The sequence below is a fragment of the Mustela erminea genome, chromosome 10, assembly GCF_009829155.1.
Source record: "Mustela erminea isolate mMusErm1 chromosome 10, mMusErm1.Pri, whole genome shotgun sequence".
Classification (NCBI taxonomy): Eukaryota; Metazoa; Chordata; class Mammalia; order Carnivora; family Mustelidae; genus Mustela; species Mustela erminea.
In genome coordinates, this window is record NC_045623.1 from 108,204,114 (window position 1) to 108,224,611 (window position 20,498).

Consider the following 20,498-nt stretch of genomic DNA (forward strand, 5'->3'; position numbering starts at 1 on the left):
GGGGGGAGGGGGTTCGCGAGGAGGGGGCCGGCGCCTTCGGGGAGCGCGCGGCCCGGGCGCCCCGAGCCTCTGCGCCGAGCCCGGCCGCCCCGGAGCGCGGGAGGCGGAGCAGCCCCCGGGCCGCGCGGCCGATCCGAGGGCCGGGAGCCCGAGGCGCGCCGGCCGCGCCCCGACGCGCACCCCTGGCCCGGGCGCCCCGGCCCCGCGGCCCCGACCCGGCGGCGCGGCGCGGCCGAGCGCGGGAGACTTACTTTTGGCTAGCTTCCGCGCCCTCGCCTTGGATCGCATGGTGTCGGCTCGCGGAATCTCTCTCCTCCTCCTCGAGTCCAGAAGCAGCCACACACTATCTTCATCTCCCCAGCATTGTCAGTTTGGACACCTTCGCACATGCGCACAGAGCACTCAATCTGACACCCCTCGCCGGGGCCAAAAAAACTTTGCAATGTATTCATCATCCTCATCGTCGCGCCGCCGTCGCCGCCGCCGCCTCGGCGCGGGATTGGGGGGCTCTCCTCGGCCTTGCCGGTCTCCGTCTCACTTAGCGCTGCCCCCCCCCGCCCCCGCGCCCCCCCTCCCCTTTCCAGCGCAGCTCGGAACTGGCCCTTTAAGAAAACATTCCGTGCTCGGCGCGCCCGCCCGGGGCCCGCACCCCGGACACTTTAAAAGGACCCAGGTGGCCCCGGAGGCGAGGTGACTATCCCCCCACCCTACCCCCGCGCCGCGCCGCGCTGCTGCTCCCGCCCCGGCCCCGGCCGCAGGCGGAGCGGCGGCGGCGCGGGTCCCCGCGACTTCCTAGCCCAGGGGGGGACGCGCCGACAGTTCGGACGCGGGTCTGGCCGGGTTGGCTCCGTTCTGCCGCATTTATGACTCATTAAAAAGCTTTGCGTTCGCCGTCGCCCAGCCTGCTTCTCTCCGCGTCTCCCCCGCGGCCCCCAGCCCCGGCCCGCCACCGCGCGAGGGGGTGTCCCGGCCCGCGCGCCGAACCCGGCTCCTCCGAAGCCCCCTCCGGCCCCGCCGCCCCCCTCGGGCCTACCCGGCTCCCGCCCCTCCCCTTCGCCCCCACCCCAGCGCCGCTGCTCCGGGCTTCGCCGCTCGAAGACAACAGCCCCGGCGCCGCCAGCTCCGCCACAACCCCGGCGGGCGGGTGAAGCTCGGACCCGCCGCCCTCGGTCCGCGCCGAGCCGCGGAGAGCCGCGCGCCGGGCACCGGGGAGGCAGCGCGGGGAGCGCCGTCCGAACCCCGGGCGCCGGGAACCTCGCCCGCCTCGGGGCAGGCCCGCGCACTCCTGCCTCCGTGGGCCCCAGGTGAGTACGCGGCGGCGCGAGCGCCGGAGCTGAGCCACCTTCGGGGAAGGGGCCTCCCGCGGCCCAGGTGAGTCGCGGGCGGGGAAGGCCGGCGGAGCAGGTGGCAGAGCGCGCGGGCGGGAGCCCATCGGCTGCTTCTGCCGCGCAGCCCTCCGACGCAGAGCGGTAGGCAGGATGTCCGGGCAGGGGCCTGGTGTGGGCAGCGAGAATTCCTCCTTCGACTGTGTCTGGGATTCGAGAATGAAATGTGCAGAAGCAGACGCTGACCCAGGCCCTTCCTGGTACCAGGATTCCGCCAGGCTCCGGGGACCTGGAGCTGCCCCAGAGTCAGCCTGAGCAGGGCAGAGGTCGAGCCTTTGGTGCGGGTCTCTGGTGCCCCCGGTGGGCTCTTGGCTGTGCCCCTCCCCATCTGTGTGCCCTGAGACCGGTGGTGCCGGCACCCAGACCTGCATTCGCCAACCCCCAGCCTTTGAGCGGAGGAGGTGGACCGGGAAAGGTGGAAGGCTAAGGCGGAGACCCCGGGGTCCCCGCAGAGGCGTCCTGGATGGGGAGGGGTGCCTGCCATGCGGACCGATGCTACCCCAGAGGAAAGGCTCCACGGAGCAGGGCTTCGCAGGCGCAGAGGCCGGGCGCGCTGGGCCTTCCCTCCGCAGTTCACAGCTGCTTCCCTGAGTTCCAGCGCCCGAGGAGCTCCCACGGTTTCGGGGCTGCCCAGCCTTGCGCCCTGCTCGCAGCCCTGGACGAAGAAGGTACTCTCTGCCCTGCTCTGTTTCTCAGTGAGCTGGACGCAGCCTCCAGCTTTTAGGGCCCTAGGTGAGTGTTGACGTTGACCAACAGGGGCAGGGGCAGAGGCAGATCGGGGACAGCTAAGTCGCACTGCCCGCAGCCCTTCGGAGGGCCTGTCCCCCAGCCCCACACTCGGTCCCCATGGGCTTGGTGGAGAACTGTGGGGTCCAGAGGGGCCTTGAGCCTTGCTGCCAGGCTCTGGGTGTTCGGGTGGGTGGTCCCCAAGGGGGTCAGAACCCACGTAGTCCCCAGGTGGGGGGCGCTGGGAGAGGAAGGAAGGGACGGGTTGCTCAGAGCTGGGAGCCGTTCCGGTCACCCAGCCAGAGCAGGCTCCAGGCCAGGGAACTAACCTGGTCGGCACCGTGGCCAGAGAGAATACAAGGTCACTGTCATACACCAGCATCCAGGACCCTCTTGCCTGGAGCCTCCTAGCAAGGGTAGGAGGCCTGGGGAGAATACAGTGGTAGATGCAAAGCCTTCCCACCTGCACAGAAGGTCCTTCCCCAGCCCCCAGCCCCCACCCACCCCGCCCCAACCAGCTCAGGCTTCCTTTTCCCCTGCACTGGAGGCAGCTGGTAGGCTCCAAGGTTACTAAGGCCCAGTCTTCTTCCAGGGGTGCCCCAGCTCGCTCTGGCCCCCTCCCTCAGCCGAGAAGGTGATTAAAATCTTCTGAACCCCGGCCAAGCTGGGCCAGGACACTCTCTGGACTCTGGGACTGTACCCTTGCCAGGGCCTGGGGGAAGAGGGCAGGAGGCTGCACTGTCTCTTCCCTGCCCTCTGCTCGGGCCCTGGGGTGGGCCTGGGGGGCTGCCACTCAGGGCCACTTGGGGCGAAAGAACCTGGGGTCAGGAATGACCAGGAGACAGCCTCCGTGCTGACATTCCCAGGCAAAGCGCTCGCTCCCATCAGCCCCAGTCAGTTCCAGGAGCCTGGGCGGACTGTCCCCAAGGCCATGGCCCTGGCCTGGCCTGGCTGGGCCCTGCCCCCGCGTGGCCGGATTTAGAATGGAGATCAGGTCAGGCTTTGCAGAGCAGAGGGAAAGTCGAAGAAGGGGGAATCAAAGCGGGTCCGACCCTGGCCCAGACGTGAAACATCTGGGGACGGGGAGATGGGGGAACAGTTTTGGGTGGGTGGGGGCCAAACAGGAGGAGAGGGGCAGTTTTCATTTTCTTGACAATGAAATGTTGAAAGGCAGTTTTCAAACCAAGCCAAGCTTCCGGGAGTCTCATGGCCCGATGCTGGGCTTCGGGACCGGCTGTGGAAGGCAGAAGTGCTGCGGCCAACCTTGGCTTCCTACCGGCGGCTGAATGGGCCATGGTGTGGTGTGGGCTCCACGGGCACATCGTTCAGGCCACTGGGTTTTGGAACAGTCTTTGTTGCTGGAGTCCGGGGTACAACTGTGGCCACAGCCTGGAGTCCCACTTCAGCCAGGAGCTCTGCATGCCCCACTCCCCCAGCCTTTCCAGCAGGCTGGGAGGTGCCCCTGGAGACAGCATCACTTGAACTCTTTTGGGAAAGGGCTCTGTTTGGGAGGGTGAGCAAGGGGTCTGGGTGCTCCAGGAAGCCTCGTAGTGGGCAGGCAGGAAGGGGGACCCCAACTCCGGATGCCCTGAGAACCCCATAAATGGCAAAACCACCTAGAGCTCACTGTGCACCCCAGAGTTTACTGGCTTGGACCAGAGGGTCCTTTGGTTTGGCTAGGACGCATGCCCCATGCCATCTCGCAAGGCCTGGCCCCAGGAGAGGTCTGCGCCTTGGCCTATGTGTGCTCAGAGATGCAGAGTCCTAGCCAGTCCAGCCACCTGCGCAGGCCTCTGGCCCCAGGGAGCCCCGCTTAGGCCTGTGCAGTGGGAGGTAGGAACGGGCAGGCCTTTGCCAGTTCTCATGGCTCCCCTTCCCCGTCCCCCCCATTCTTATCTGTGCCTCTGAAACTTGGCCATGGGCTGAAAGGCACTCTGTCTCTGGCTCAATATGAGTCCAGGTTAGGTTTTGCTCAGCGCCCCCCCAGCCCCGCGCCCGTGCCTGCTCAGAGAAACTGCTCAGAGTAGCTAAAAGAATAAAAGTGCATCTCCCTTAGTTTACATATGGGCTCTCCTCGGAGATCTGAAACTGCCCCAAGGGTCCAGACCACAAATCCTTGCCCCACCCCCATCACAGGAGCATTGATTCCCACTGAGGTGGAGGTGGGGGGGTGCGGGTGTCTGTCTCCCTCTCCGGGCACTATATTAGGTGGAAATGTCTCCCAGATTTGAGCAACAGAAAGGCTTGGAGACCACCAGGGATGGTTGGGGACAATCTGGTTTGGTTCCCACTACACAGAGAAAACGGAGGTGGTCTTGGCACCCAGAAGGGGACTCGGTGGGGGTTGAATGTGGAGGCCTTCCAACCCTGGGGCCAAAAGCTAGCTTGAGTGTTCCTTCTAGAATGGGGGTGGGGTGGGGCACGACAGCCTTCAAGGCATTCGGCTTCCCCAGGAGGGTTCCATGCTCTGGGGGTCCTCCAAGACTCTGTGGGTAATATTCCAGGCCCCCTTTGGCCCTTTTTCCTACCTGGAGCCCAGGGAAACTGGCCGTGACCCAGCTAACTTCAGAGGACAGAGCACAGACGTCCTGATTTCTGGCCCAGCAAGTTCACCAAGCCAGTGGCAAAGCTGTTTGTCCCCTGTGCTGCTCACAACCAAGGTCTCTGAGGGCCCACAAGCAGTCCCTGCTCTGGACTGGGCCCTGGGAGTGCTGGGGACCTCTCAACCAAGACTTCCAGGAATGTGAACCACGTTGTCGATTTCAGAACAAACCCCAGATGTTTGGAAACCTACTTCCTTCACAGGCGGGAGGACTTGGTGCCTAGCAGTTGGGCAGCCTCTTGGGAGGGTCCCCAAGAGACTTCTCTGCCCTAATCTGCATCGCGGGGTCCTGGCACTGGGCAGCTACCTCTCAGGAGCGCAGATGCGCGGCGCAGGGGCACCTGGGGTCCGCCACATGCATTTGGGGAGCGTAATCAGGGATATTTTGTTTGGTTTGTTTTTAAATTAAGAGATGGAAGCTGTGGGCCTGAGCTCCCCATCTGAATTCCCTAGGAGGGAGTTGGCTTCAGGATCCCCGGCCCAAACCGGCTCTCCAGGAAGCGCAGGAAGCCCCCAGGATCCTGCTTCCCCCTGGCGCGCAAGGTGGGCCGGCCGGTGCGGCAGCTCCGCGGCGGGGCTCCCGCAGCTGCGCGCAGGCTCCGGCTACTGCTGCGAGAGTAACGAACGGCATCGCCCCCACACGCTTTCTCTCTACCCCCGACCTTTAAAAATCTGCCAACAAACGCCGTTGCTGGTTCGCGCCGATCCAGAGCCCTGCGCTTGTCGGGCACCTCCCGGAGCCGGGACCGGGCGCCGCGCTCAGCCTCGGGGCTTCCGCCTGCGCGTCGGGACCGACTTCGTCCCCGCCCCGAGCGTCCCGGCCCAGCAGCGCCGCAGAACTTCGCTCGCCGAGGTGGCACCGTGGCCCCGCCGGACGCTGCCCGCGTGGACGCTTTGGCTCCTGCTCCCGGTTCCGGCTGCGCTCCGGCAGGGACCTGGTGGCAACGAAAACGGGGGGCCGAGTCGCTTTCCCGGGGCCCGAGTCCCGGGGGCCGCTGAATGGGAGTCCGCCCTCCGCTTCCCCAAACGCCCGCAGCCGGGACGGTGTAACTTAGACTCCCCAAGTCAGCTTGCGCCCCGGTCACATCCCGCGGTTGCAAAGCCCCTTCCTTTCTCCTCTCTCGGCCGTGGTCCCTGACCCCATACCTAAGACCTTCTTCGTTTGGAAACGGAATTTCGCCTCCGGTCCTGCGGACTCGACACCCCGCAGACGTAATCCTGGGAACGCGGGAGGGACTGCTTCCCGCCTCAGCAGCCCCATCTCTGCGGCGGGGCCCAGCCTCCCTGGGCCTCTCTCGCAGGTGTAGGTGGGAAGGTGGGAGAACGCACGGACCGACGGACAACCCCAGAGGCGGGGGCGCAGCGCACCTCCTGGGGCCACGTTTATGCGGGGAGGCCCAGAGGTGGTGCCGAGCCGGGGAGAGGCCCGCGGCTGCTCCGCCGCAACCTGGCCTGCGCCGCCTTTTGTGCCCCGCGTCCGCATCGCGGTGCTGTCCTCTGCCGGCTCCGTGGAGGGGGTGTTGGTGTGAGGGTCCAGCTCCGCGGCCAGACGCCTCCTCTCCGCCCCTGCACAGGGCTCTGCTGGCTCGCGGAGTGACTCCCGGTTCCCATCGAGGCCAAAAAGCAAGGAGGCTTAACACCCCAGCCTCCCACTCGCAGGGCGGTACCACCCCAAACCCCACAGACGGCAGGTCCTGGGCGGCGGGATCGGGGACCCAGGGTGATATGGGGGGGCGGGGGGGGCGGGGGGGGCGGGGGGCCTGGGGTTGGGGGAGAACAGCGGGGGCAGGGCCTGACCTCACAGCACTCTGGGTAGTTCCGGCTGATGAGGGAGGGGGAGGGAATGGGTTGGCCCAGGAGATGCCCAGCTGAGGCGCTCTCCCCTGCCCCCTTTGCTGCTTCTGAACTGGTAATGGTGGGGGTGGGGGACAGGTGGCTGATGAGGACCAAGATAGCTTCTGGGGAAGGGAAACATTTACCCCTCCTGCTGAGTACCTGGAAGGTAACAGAATCAGTCAGAGGCCTCCGTCCCAGGCCTGGGCCTCTGCTTCTGCCCCAGGGGCCAGTTCCCATGACCTGGGGCTCCGGGAAGGGAGCAGGGCCCGGGCCTCTCCTGTTCTGCTGCCTGATGCCCGGGGCTTCAACACCTGGGGGGCCCGTGAGTGTCCAGCTCCATCTCACTCTCACCTCCTGCCCCTGATAAATCTCCAACGAAGGGCCCGGGCCCCAGTGGCAGGAACACCCCTGCACGCAGCCCCAGGACCCCTGCAGCCCAGGCCTGTCAAGAGGCCTCACGGAGGACCCACTGTGTGCCAGCCTGGGCTGGGCTGAAGATGGCAGGGTCCTGGCCTTGAGCAGCTCTTCCTTGGGGGACACGCCCCTGTGCACCCCCCCAGCAGCAGAATTAGGATGGGAGGGCAGGGTGGGGAGCCGCAGAGGGATGAGGTCACGGCCTTCCCTGTTCCCCTCCCTGCCCAGGTCAGGAGACAGTGGGGCTGGGGGCAAGACAGAACTTCAGCTGAGTCAGACCCAGCTTCTTCCTGGCTCCCTCCCTAGTAGCCTTCCCTCCTCTCAGCCCCCAGCTTCCTGGGCACCCCAGTCTCCCCTGTCCTATGGGGGAAATAAGCCAGGGGCCCTTGGCGACAGCTGCGTGCAGGTCAGAGCTGGCACTTCTTGGGGGCTCTGGGTTGGAGCTGTCCTTAGTAGGGATCCCAGTGCTCTTGGACCCCTCCTCATCCAGAACCCAGGTCTGCCTCTAGGAGCTCTGAGCTGGAGCCCTGGAGAGCAGCTTCTCACTCCCTGGCTGGACACAGAGGGCAATCAGACTGGGAAGGACAGGGCTCCTGGGGCCTTCGGGTCCCGCTCAACCATAAGGATCTTAATGGGCTCCCAGAGCCCGTCCCCACCCTGTCGACCTTGGCCTGCCCTAGACTTGCTGGTCTCTTGGCCCTTGGGATCAGTGTTTCCACCACGTTTGCCCCTGCTTCAGGGAGGCTGAGGCTCTGGGGTCATTCCTGCATTCGCTGACCTAGGGCCAGAGGTCCCTGCAAGGTGGCTGCTTCTGGAACGCTCCGTCCCACAGTGCGGCCCCGTATAAGGGCTGTCTGCCTCCACACACCTGCAGCTTCCAGGGCATCTAGTGTCCTACAAAGCCCAGGGCTGGCCCTAGTCTGGGAGTGAAGGAAAGAACGAGTCACTCACGAATGAAGGGAACTGAGTGAGAAGAAAGGGCCCCGCGTCTGATTTCAGCCGGGAAGACCGAAGGCGGCGGGGGCGGGGGGGGGGCAGCCTCTGAGCGCCCGAGGCCGACTGGCCCGTCCTTCACCTGTCCCACCTCGTGAGGGGCTGCCCTATGCTCAGCAGCCCGTGCCCATCCCCCGTGACGGGGACACAGCAGTGACCAAGCACCCAGGTCCCACGCTGATGGCACGTGATTTGAAAAAGGAAGCCCGGAGGCTCAGGGGGGCCTCGGTGGGGTGATGGGGGCCGCGGGAGGCGGCAGAAGGAGAGAAACTTGGTCTATCTGTGGGGTTCCCCACGGATAACTTGGGGGGTGCTGCGGCTCCGGCGCCAAGCAGGGGGCTGGCCTCTGCCCCTGGGCTGTATTACGACTCCCTGTGACCCTCACAACAGTCCCACGCGATCGGAAGTGCAGCTGTTCGCACCTTGTACCCGGGAAACTGGAACTTGGAGGTACAAGGCCCTGTCCTAGAGGCGGGAGAGTGGGATGTGTCCGCCAGCCCCGAAGCCCTCCCCCTGGTGACAGGTGCAGCTGAGGGATGGTGTCCAGGCTGCAGGCAGGACCCAGGCTGCAGAGGGCTCTGTGTCTGGACCCCCTTCCTGGGGTGCTTGCGGTGCCCGGCCTGGGCGCCCCCAAGGGCGTGGGGGCCTCGCACGCACCACTCGCTCCCACAAGGACCAGGACATTCGTCTGCGGGTGTCCAGCACGACGGAGCCATTCATGATACATATCTCCTCCAGGTGCGGCTCTCACTGGGGAGCCGGGGTCCCCTTTCCTCTCTGACACCCCAGCCTGTGGCTTTGTGGGCTCAGTTTGGGGCTAACATGCCGAGCAAGTGATATGCAGCATCTGGGCTTCTGCGAAGGGATTTGCGATCATTTAAAAAAAAAAAAAAAAAGTGTGTCAGTGAAGTGTGCATTGAGCCTGGACCACACGGGACAGAGTTGTTCCAATAAACACGAGTAAGCCCGTTTTCACATTAGAGAAATAACAGTTTCTACCTGAAATGTGGTGCTTTAAGAGGGGTTAATTAATAAACAGCAGGCAATGGTTCGTGGCACACTGTGGCAGAGAGCAATTCCATTCCAGAGGAAGGAAGGCCCAGTAGCCCTCCCCACGCGGCAGTTTCGTGTGCTAATCGCTGTGGCTTCACCTCTGCCTTTAATTTTTACATCTGGAGCTGGGGACCGTCTTCCAACTTCCACTAACACGGAAAACCATCGCAACAAAGCCATGGAGGACTCCGCATCGTATGTGGATTTCTTAATATAAATAAATCATACGAACCAAGATTTATGTTCTCCAAATGATGTCATTCGTTAAGGGCCGCCTTCCCAATCTAGTCAGGCTTTGGTGATGTCCTCGGGTGCGCGTGCATGGTTTCCTGGCGTGCCGTGTGCTCCCTGCGCTGCAAGGGAGGCGGGTCTGCTCCCCTTTCTCTGCTCCGCCCAGGACATCAGCGACGCCCCTGAGAACCGGTCCAAGTGCGGACAGCACTTTCAACCCCACAGGCTGCCTTAAAGCTTTGCTCTTGAACCATAAGTCCTGAGGCTGAGAGACTGTCGCGGCTTCCCGAGGGATTTGCGTGGACCCAGCGGACGCTGGAAGTCCTTTGGGTCTTTCGGAGCCTCCAGTGATGCTGGCTGCAGCGTAATCACTTTGAGATGAGTGAGGAACAGAAAAATCGCTGTTAATGGGTAAATGAGATGTGCCTTACCCAGACGGTGGAGGAGCATTTGGTCACAAAAGGAACCGAGTACGGACACACGCGACATGAATGAGTCCCATTATGCTTGGTGACAGAAGCTGGTCACAAAAGGCCATGTGTTGTACGAGTCCATTTACACGAAGTGTCCAGGATGGGCAAATCCCTAGAGATGGAAGTTAGGTGAGTGTTTGCCAGAGGCTGGGGGGCCGTGATGGCTGATAGGGCTCTCCTTCAGCAGTGTGCTGGTTTTCTGGAACGAGCTGGCTGGAGGGTTGCACAGCATCGCGAATGTCTAAATGCTACTGAAATGTTCCCTTTAAAATGGTCGGTGTTATGATACGTGAATTGTATCTCAATACGTCTGTCATTAAAAAATCGCCCCTGAGCGTACAGGTTTAGAAGCTTCATGCACATCTTTAAACCCTTATTAAATCTGGAACTGAGCGTAGAGCAGGAGAGGTGCGGGAGGGGTGCACACAGACCCTGGGAAGGGGGTCACGTGAGCGCTAGCCCAGCTCCTCGCGGAAGCCCAAACACGTGACTGTTTTCACAGCAGCCCTCCGGCACGGCTTCCCCTTCCCACCAGTGCAAGGGTAACTCTCCGTGGCTTCTTGTGTTAATCTTCTCCTTGACTTGGTTTAAGTTTCATCATCTAACACAGATCCCCGAAAACGTGAGTCTGGCTACAGAGTTTAATCGGCCTGAAATGAGCGAGAAGCACTAAGAGCACGACAGAGGGAAGGGGCGATGGGTCTGTCCCCACCACGGGCGACCATTGCCCACTGGAAGCAATGACACGTCTACAAACATGAGACCCAGTGAGAGAAGCCAGTGAAGAGGCCACGTATTTGACGACGCTATCAGCAAATCCGGAGAAAGGGCAAGCAGGTTGCTGGTTGCCTCGCTGTGCACAGAGAGGCGGTGGTGTCCTGGGCAGGTGAAGGTTTCTAAGGGACGAGCCAGACCAGAGTCTGGGTGCAGCCCCTGGACATTACCAGAAGACCCTCGGGGAATATAGGGCTGACCCATTATAGCCTGGACCTTTTTTTTTTTTTTTTTAAACATCATAATTTTATTTTATTTTTTCAGTGTTCCAAGATTTATTGTTTATGCCCCACACCTAGTGCTCCGTGCAACCGTGCCCTCCATAATACCCACCACCAGGCTCACCAACCTCCTGCCCCCGCCCCTCCCAACCCTCAGTTTGTTTCTCAGAGTCTACAGTCTCTCATGGTTCATCTCCTCCTCCGATTTCCCTCAACTCCCTCTTCCTCTTCATCTCCCAGTGTCCTCTGTGTTATTCCTTATGCTCCACAAGTAAGTGGAACCATATGATAAATGAGTCTCTCTTTTGTTGCTACAAAAGTTGGGGATTCATCCTTTCTGATGGAGGCATCATACTCCATAGTGTATATGCACCACATCTTCCTTATCCATTCGTCCATTGAAAGGCATCTTGGTTCTTTCCACAGTTTGGTGACCGTGGCCATTGCTGCTATGAACACTGGGGTGCACGTGGCCCTTCTTTTCACATCTGTATCTTTGGGGTAAATACCCAGTAGTGCAATTGCAGAGTCCTAGGGTAGCTCTATTTTTAATTTTTTGAGGAATCTCCACAGTGTTCTCCAAAGTCATAGCCTGGAGCTTTTGTTAAGTCAAGCAGCACACATTCACTGCACACCTTGTTTGGGCCAGCATGGCCAGAGGCCCCATGGATGTGGCTGTGACCGAAACAGACAAAGGCATCTTCCCCTGCAGAAGTCAAGTTCTCGTGAGGAAGGCAGCAGTAAGCCGGAGGTACGCAGGATCCTTAAGAACCTTGTAGGGCAGATTCAAAGTCTCTGCGTGCTGTAGGAGTCGCTCAGCAGGGAAAGAGGTGAGGGGCGCGACAAGTGAGTCCTCCCTGGGGTGGAGGCCTTTGAGCAGAGACGGGACAGAGTGAGAAGGAGTGTTGTGCGTGTCTATGGAGCAGCATTTGGGCGGAGGTCGGGAGGTTGTGCTGCACCGTGCTGGTGGGCTCAGGGTAGTCACGAGGGACATTAAATATTAGAGGGAGGCAGGGAGATTCAACTGCCTCTGAATTTGGACGTCAGTCCTGAGCCAAGGAATGCGGGCGGCCTTCTGAAGCTGGAAAAGACAAGACAATGTGTTCTGGACCCTCCACAAAGGGAGCCCGCCCTGCCAATACCTCAGCTCTTGCCCGGTGTGACCCATTTCAGACTTCCCACCTGCAGAATTTCCAAATGGTAAAGGGGGGCTGTTCTAGGCCATTGGGTTCATGGGAATTTGTCACGGCGGCCACAAGAAACTCACACGGGGCAGGAGGGGAGGCAGGAGGTGCATCTACGTGTGGTCAGGACACACCAAGGGACACTCACTGTAGGGATGTTGGCAGTGACTATCCTCAGGTCTTGCTCCTTAGTCACTCTGCTCCCATGTGGACTGGCTGTCTTCCGCCTCCCGCCTGTGGCCATCCCTCTAGGAGCCACAGCGGCCACCCCTCGGCTCCCTCACTCCCCAGCCCCCGCACTGTCATGGCTTGCTCTCTCATCTCTGTGGAGCGCATCCTCTAGTAACTTCCGATAGCCTGGGAGATACATTTTCTAGGATCAGGTATGTCTGAAATGCATTTGTCCTTCCAACACACCAGAATGATAGTTTGGCTGGGTGTGGAATTCTAGACTGGAGATGTTTTCCTCTAGAATCTTTAGAACACTGCCCCTTGTCTTCTTGCTTCCAGAGCGGCTGTTGGAAAGTGAGGGGAACCTGATTCCTTGTGCAACCTGCATCCTCGTCTTGGGCACCGCCTGGAATCCTCTCAGTCCCACATGCTCCACTGTGTCACGGTGACGCGCTCGGGAGTGTGTCTGATTTCCTCTGCTGTGCGTTCCTTCGGTCTGGGCGCTCATGTCGCTCAGTTCTGGGAGTTCTGAAGTTCTCGTTCAGAAATACTTTGTTACAGATTTCCTGCCCTGTTTCCTCTGCTCTTTGTTGTTGGAAACTGATGGTTACTATGAAGTTTTCTTCTGCCCACATCATCTGTCTATCTTCCCAATGGCTTTTTTTCTGCTCCTTTTACTCTCCGGTGTTGATCCTCCGTGACCCAATCATGATCTGAGGTGGGGAGGGCGGAGCTGGTTGGAAGACCTGAGGTAAAGGAGGCCTTGTTGCCTCTGATGTCCGTCGGAGGGTGATCCTGACAGTGCTTGATGTCAGCATCTTTTAGATGACGTCAGCATCATCTGACACCCAGGCAGGTTCCCCAGGGACGAGGGTGCACCTGACTGCCAGTACCCTGGGATCCAAGTTGGGGTCTCCACAGTCAATGTCAGGAATGCCTGCATTCCTGGAAATAGGCCTTTGGACATTCCATGAGCTGGAGAGGGGTGGGGGCTGGGGGAGCATCTAGGAATCTGTCTCCCTCATGACCACCTTTCATTCTGGCTTCTCTGATGGCAGCCAACCCTGCACCCCTCATCTCGGGCTTGTTTTTACGGCCAGTCCTGAGTTTGGGATGCTCTTTGTATTATTATTATTATTATTATTATTATTATTATTATTATTATTATTATTTTATTTATTTGACAGAGAGAGAGAGAGAGAGAGTGAGAGAGGGGACACAAGCAGGGGCAGAGGGAGAGGGAGAAGCAGGCTTCCCACCGAGCAGGGAGCCCGATGCGGGGCTCAATCCCAGGACCCTGGCACCATGACCTGAGCCTAACGCAGAGCCTTAACGACTGAGCCACCCAGGCGCCCCTGCTCTTTGAATTCCGGTAAAAGCTCACCTTCTGCAGAACTGTCTCTCTTTCTGGTCTGTGGGCCAGTCACTGTGGGTCTCTTTGCAAGTGAGCTTTCCGAAATTTGCAGCTTCCCTGCCCTTCCCTGTGCTCTCCACCCTCATGGGCAGATGTCTCTTAAGATCTCTTTCTGTAGTTGAAGTGGGCTTTGGAGACGGGTTTATTCAGTGTCTTTAATCTGCCATCCGAACCCAGCAACATTTGGGGTCACTGTATCATTCCAACTCCTTTCATTAGTTCCTGTGCAACCACTTTAGAAGGCTGTGTCCACACGCTGTGCAGGGTCCAGGGGCTCGGAGGGGACTTTTCTGGGTCCTGGCCAGCGGATTCCCTGGAGCTCCCCCCACCGTGGCACATTCCAGCCACAAAGAGCTGAGCCGTGTCTGTTGGGTCTGTGCATGGACTGCTGTGTGGACAATGACACGATGGTGTAGACGCAAGCGTGTTCCCTGTACTGGTATGTCCTTGAAGCACGGGATGGGGAGGACCCTTAGGAATACAAGTAGAAATACATGCACAGTGGTCTAAACCGAGTGATGAGATTTCAGGGTATTATAATTTTTTTCTTTGTGATGCCATGCCTGCCAGTTTTTCTTCAGTGACTATACATTAGTCATGAAATTGTTACCATGTTTGAAATGAAGAACAAAGTGCTACCTGTCCTTCAAGAGCTGGCTCAGATGTCATTACCTCCCAGAAGCTTCTCCTGAACTCATGTTGGCAATGCCAACACCACACATTGGGATTTGGGATGGGCTTTAAATAAAACTTAATTTTCCAAATATTGATTTAAGTTCTGAGTTGAAGCCTCTTTTCGCCCAGGGTTTGGGAGACTGGGGGCATGCTCCGAGCTTCGGACTCAGTTTCCCAACTTGTTCTGATGAGGGAGGGGCATCTGGCCCTGGACATCAACCCGAGATAGAAGGGTGCATGGGAATGCGGGCCCTGGAACGAGCCGCCTACCATGGCCGGTCCTCCGAAGCCTCCCTGTGCCCTGGAGCAGGTCACACCTGTTTGGGCCCTTGTCGCCCCACTGCAGGTGTGAGAAACGCACATGCCTCTGGGCTGCTCTGCCCGAAGGTCCTGATGCTCAGGGAAGACGGGAGCTGGGTGCAGAGGACTGATCCCAGCCGCTGCCAGGCTGGGCTTTTTGTCAGTGGCATTTGCAATTATGGTACAATACACGTAGAAGTGACCTTCTGACCATTTTTACGCGTCCGGTTCAGGGCCATTAGGCACACTCACACTGCCGTGCAGCCACCATCACCGTCCTCCACAGAACTTCTCATCTTCCCAGACCACAGCTCTGAACACTAAGTTGCCTGCCCCCTCCCCAGTCCCTGGTTTCCACCTTTCCACTTCCTGTCTCTATGGATCTGACTCCCTTGGGGACCTCCAGGGACTGGGACCACACGGTGTTTGTCCTTCTGTGTCTGGCTCTTTCTCTCAGCACACTGTCCCTGAGGTCTTCCCACAGGGTGGTCTTCTTCCTTCCTTCTTCAGGCTGACTGCTATGCCAGTGTGTGCACAGACCCCGCTCTGTGCGTCCACCCATCCACAGATGGGTACCCCGTTGTTTCCGCCTTGCCAGGTTGTCCCAGTGGTGTTGCCAGTGGTGCTTCCCATGTGGTGTTGCCAGTGGTGCTTCCCATGCCTTGCTGGGGACATGGAATTGCGTTTGCTCCTCTGCAGAGGGCTGTGGACTTCTTCAGAGGGGGGCCTCCTTGGAGATCTCCTTTGGGGGGACAGGTTCTCCCTCTCATACCTCTGCCCTCTCCCTCCTGGCTCTGACCTCCCTGAAGCCACATGGGTCTGATCGGATCCCCTCCACACACCCCGTGGCAAGGGCGTGGGTATTTCCTCAGAAGACCCTGCTCATCACGTGAACAAATTGCTTTATATTTGAGCTTTTGCTCACTTTTCCCAGAGGCTCCAGCCTGAGGGGTCCTGAGGGCTCCCGTTCTTCCCAGGTCCTTGACTTCCCCGTGTCCCCAATCCCAGGAGTGCACAGGGGATGTGGCAGAACCCTATCCAAGTGGGAAAACTAGGGGCCCTTTGTTGAAAGCTTGAAGGCAGAGACTAGCTTCCCCCCACACCCTTAGAATTGGGTCTGCTCCCCCGAAGATGGCCAGGCTGGGACACCCAAGCATTCCCAGCAGTTCCTCCCAGGGAGACCCTGAGGCAGCAGGAACCCCACACCTGCCCCGGCCCTCAACCCTAGACCAACCTCGGACAGGTTCCAGGAAAGGAACCCAGCCCTCACTAGAAAGAAAACCTCCTTGAAGAAGGCGCCCTCCTGACCCCGGGATCACACTGCTCAGAAGCGACAGGATGAGCTCCAGGAGCCTGTGCTCTGCTCTCAGGGGATGTAGCTGCCGGACATTGCTGGTGCAGGCTTCACACACAAACCGCAGGAGCGCATGCCCACTGGGATAAAGGGGGGCTTGTGGATACAGGCAGGAGAGCACTTACAGAGGGGCCCTTCCTGTAGAAGCGGCCCAGGCTTCAAAGGCATCACTTAGCCATTGGGTACCCACAAATCCACCACTCGGGGCTCTGCACAAACCCAACCAATGGTCCAGACTTTCTGTTCCACCAGCGGAACCCACCCTGCACACAGACACAGAGGGTGCAGCCCTGTGAGCTCTAAAGAAACGGAGTTTACCAGAGCTGCAAGGCCGTCTCCTCCAGGAAGCCCTCCGATCCAGGAGGATCGTCTCTCGTTCTCTGTGTCTCCCAGTACCTGCATGGACTGTGGCTATATGCCCAGGCACAACGGGCTCCCACCAGAGGAAACCACAGGCTGACAGCCACCCCGCATTGGCGCAGAGCAGGGTGAGGGGCTCTGGGGTTAGGAGGCGTCTGTAGAGAGAAGTCCTGGGTTGGGAGGCATCTGTGGACAGAAGGACCTGAAGGCTGACTGCCTCCTGCCCAGCCCCCTCTGGAAGTGGGGTTGGGGCACAATGGCCTGAGGGGCTGAATGAGTTTTCTACACCTTTCCCCTCCCTGTGGCAGGGCTAAGGTCATCCCGGCTCTTCCTTGCAGGCACAGCCTGGGATGAACCTCATCTTCCTTCCTGCCCCCACATGCAGGTTCTCCAGGGCAGGAGTCCGGGGGCTCCCTAGGGCCCTAACTACTCCCTGGTTCCCTCCAGGTCTGGCGCAGCCATGGTAGCCATCGCTTCCTCCTCCTGAGCCACCTGCGTGGGGCTGGTTTTGCCCCCATGCCCCTGCTTATGAGTCTTTGAGGACCTTAGGGTCTGCCCAGAAGTAGCCAGCCAAGAGAGGGTCATGGCCAGGACACAAGGGGTGGTCTGGCCCAGAACACAGATTGACTCCCCACCAAAGAGGGCAGCTGTTTTCTACTGCTGGGCCCTGGCTGCTCCCGGGGCCCTCTGCCACCAGCCTCTTCAGGCCACCTCCATCTCTCTCTTGCACTCTTACTGCAGAGGCTTCCTAGCTAGTCCCCGGCCCATGGTCTATCCCCCCATGCAACCCTCAGGGCCAAGAGGGTGAACTTCTTGCCCATTTTGTTTCCTTTTATTCTCCGGGGTCTAGCAGAGCATGGCACACGGGAGATGAACAACGGTTTTGGGTGGACGGATGGACGGACGGACGGATGGATGGATGGATGGACGGATGGACGGACGGACGGATGGATGGACAGATGGACGGATGGACAGACGGACGGATGGATGGATGGATGGACGGATGGACGGACGGACGGATGGATGGACGGATGGACGGATGGACAGACGGACGGATGGATGGACGGACGGATGGATGGATGGACAGACGGACGGATGGATGGATGGATGGATGGACGGACGGACGGATGGATGGACGGATGGACGGATGGACAGACGGACGGATGGATGGACGGACGGATGGATGGATGGACGGATGGACGGATGGATGGATGGACGGACAGATGGACGGATGTATGGACGGACAGATGGATGGACGGATGGATGGACGGATGGACGGATGGACAGACGGACGGATGGATGGACAGATGGACGGATGGACAGACGGACGGATGGATGGACGGACGGATGGATGGATGGACGGACGGATGGACGGATGGACGGATGGATGGATGGACGGACAGATGGACGGATGTATGGACGGACAGACGGATGGACGGATGGATGGACGGACGGATGGACGGATGGATGGACGGATGATTAGACAGGGAGGTGGATGGACAGGTAGATAAATGAACTCCCTGCCCAGTGAACCAAGGAAACTGAGTTTCACGACAAAACTGGAAATGAACTGGGAAACTGAGGCCTACAAGAGAGCAGGGGTAGAATTTCCTCAAGATCAGAGCCCACATTAGCAACAGGGATGACTCGACCCAGGCCCCTGTTCTTCCCCTCTAGCTGCCCGAAGTGTAAGTTCTACCGTGACATCAGTCAGGATACACGCCCTGTATCGGTTACTGGTTCCAAGCTCTCGGGGCTCCGATCTGCTCCCCCTCACCTCTGCTCAGGTGCACCTGTAGGAAACACAGTACCTGTGTCTGTCCTTCAGAGCTGTGAGACCCTGGGCTCAGGACCCAGGAAAGGAAACCTGATAAGATGAGCCCACCTCTCAGGGCTGCTTCTCAGAACAAATAAAATGATAAGTTTGAAGGGACAAGGTGAGTGGCAGTCATGGGACCTCTGGAACCTGCTCCTGCCAGTCTGTTTTTATCCCTCCTTCTGCTGAAGTTACTAGCAAGTTTCTCAGAGGTATCTGAATGGACTTTGCCCTGTCTTTGTCTTTCTTGTGTCCCTGCAGCACTGCACATGCCCCTCTAACTAATTCCTAAAAATTCCTAAAAACCCACCTCCTCCCATGACCATGCTCAGACTCCTCCCTGGGAAAGGGTCTTACCAGACTCCTGTGTCAGGATAAACCTCAAATCCAGGATGTTTCAAGGAAAGCCCAGGGGAGGTTCCCTGGAGCATAGGATTCTTCCATCTTCAGCTTTCCTGTACACCCTCTCCTGCCCCAACCTGCGCACTGCCTCGTTTTATATGACTGAGGGCATGCCAGATCCCAGCTCTTCCCAGCCCCAAGGGGGCATATTCTGCCTTGGGTGGGTCCCTGAAGCTGACCCAGCAGGGTCGGGCTGAGCCTCTAACCTCACCCTGAAGAGCGAGTAGTGTAGGTCCTTCCTGGACCACCCCTGGCTTAGGGTCTTGGAACCACTCTTGAGAGACAACCATGTAGGGTCCTTACTGGATCACCTTTGGGTTCTGGTCTTGGGACCACCCTTGAGGGACAACCAGGTAGGGTCCTTCCTGGACCATTCCTGGGGTAGGGTCTTGGGACCACCCTTGAGGAACAACCCATAGACTAGCATTCCAGTTGGGTATAAACAGACACCTTGGTGTGTGCTGGAGCTGCCCTTACCTGTGATCTGCTGAGCATAGCACTGCCTCCCTCAGGGTCTTAGACCTTATGTAGGGGACCCTGTGACCCATCAGGCTCCCTTGTGGGGCAGCTCTGAGCTCTATGTAAATGAGGCACTACAGGAACAGCTGCCCTGAGCTCCAGGGTTTTTATGGGTTTGCCTTAAAGATTTTATTTCCAGAAAAAACCAAAAGCAATTAATCCAAATTACAAAGTAGTCATTTGCAATAATATTTGCTTTAAATATATGTATTTTTTTAAAACCCCTAAGCTGTGAGCCTCCAGTGAGTTCGAGGTGAAGGACACCTTGAAGTAATTACATTGTTTTGCTCATTTTATGTTGTGAAAACGGCTCGGTCGATTTGGGGGAAAATTGTAAAATAGTCAGCTGACTCCCTTATAAAGGCTACATTATTTTTTTTCCTCCAAATTCTGCCAGAATAACTACATCATGATCATTTACCCTCATGCCTTGAAGGTGGATTTCTTCCAAAGGTGCCTCAGGCGTTTGTCCAGCTGCCCCTCACCCCAGCCTGGGCCAGCAAGGGGAACAATACATCTCCCAGAGACGCAAATGATGGGTGACATTTTGCAACGTTCAGCCAAGAGGACAAGTGTCCAGAATGATAGGGGACCACATGCTGACAGACAATCTGACCACCCAACTTGGGTGGGTGGGAGGGAGGGGACTCAGGTTCACCTGCCCTCTTTGTCTCAGTGATGATTAGGGACTTTGCCAACCATGATGAGTGTAGCGCAAAGAGAGGGCAGCCTAGCCCAGGTAGGACCCCCTCGCCCGTGAGAGTGCCTGAGGAGAGGCTTGGCTGCTTGGAAAATGGAAATTCACTAGAAGATTCAACGGCACTGAGTATAACATCAAAATACTCAGCCGTGCTGGGTCAGGACCCCTGGTTGTGGTGCCAGGGTGCCAGATGCTGGGTCCTTCCCTACCGTTCCCCCGACATTTTATCATCCAATGTCTTCTCCCCAGATCTAAGATTGGTAGATATGTTCTCCCAGTATTTGACTTTTCTTTGCATTTTCTTGAGTGTCTTTTGAAGAAGAAACTTTAAAATTTTAGTAATACACTGGGTTTTCTTCCAGCTTATTTATAGTGAAAGTTTGGTTTACTTATACAGTTTATTTATAATTAGTGCTTTTGTTTCTGTCCTCTTTAGCCTAACCCAAGGTCACCAAGATTTTCTACCATATTTTCTCTTAAAGTTTTATGGTTTTAGTTCTTATATTGGGATTTAGGATCTATTTTGAGTTTGTTGTTTTTGTCATGTGAAGTAAGTGTTGAAATTTATTTTTTAGCATGTGAATGTCCAATTTTTCCTACATCATTTGTTGAAAAGTTGATGATTCCCCCCCTTGAATTGTCTTGGCAACCGTGTCAAAAATTAATTGACCAAATATGTGTGGATCTATTTGTGGATTCTGTTCTGTTGATCTATGTATGTATTATTTCACCAATACTACAGTCTTGATTATTCTAGCTTTATGATAAACTTTGAGATACAGTATGCCTCCCAAACGTTTTCTTCATTTTCAAAATCGGTTAGGGCTTTTATTTTTCCACACAAACATTAAGACTAGCTTGTCAATTTCTATCAGAAGGCATTCTGGGATTTTTG

At 58.0% G+C, this 20,498-nt stretch overlaps 2 protein-coding genes across 7 annotated transcripts in view; one reads left to right on the forward strand and one right to left on the reverse strand.

Moving 5' to 3' along the window:
* The window catches only part of PRDM16 (PR/SET domain 16), a 298,034-nt gene extending 297,339 nt beyond the window's left edge, over nucleotides 1-695 (reverse strand). For 2 of the 6 annotated variants that reach the window (XM_032303586.1, XM_032303585.1), the window contains exon 1: nucleotides 252-693. In XM_032303586.1, coding sequence (XP_032159477.1) covers nucleotides 252-288 — 37 coding nt within the window. In that variant the 5' untranslated portion in view covers nucleotides 289-693. Of the gene's footprint in view, nucleotides 1-251 lie in introns of all 6 variants that reach the window. The other 4 variants (XM_032303588.1, XM_032303587.1, XM_032303591.1 and 1 more) reach the window with 3 other exon arrangements.
* Nucleotides 287-10,754, forward strand: LOC116568252 (vegetative cell wall protein gp1-like). Its single transcript, XM_032303768.1, has 3 exons — nucleotides 287-295; nucleotides 797-1,304; nucleotides 9,044-10,754. Exons 1-3 carry the CDS (start codon nucleotides 287-289, stop codon nucleotides 9,160-9,162), a joined length of 636 nt encoding a protein of 211 aa, XP_032159659.1. The 3' UTR covers nucleotides 9,163-10,754.
* Nucleotides 10,755-20,498: the final 9,744 nt, after the last annotated feature.

Excerpts from the sequence above, each read along its gene's own strand:
- LOC116568252 (XM_032303768.1), top strand. Across the intron at positions 1,305-9,043 it reads CCTGCCTCCGTGGGCCCCAG|AGGAAGGAAGGCCCAGTAGC; the intron begins GTGAGTACGCGG and ends ATTCCATTCCAG.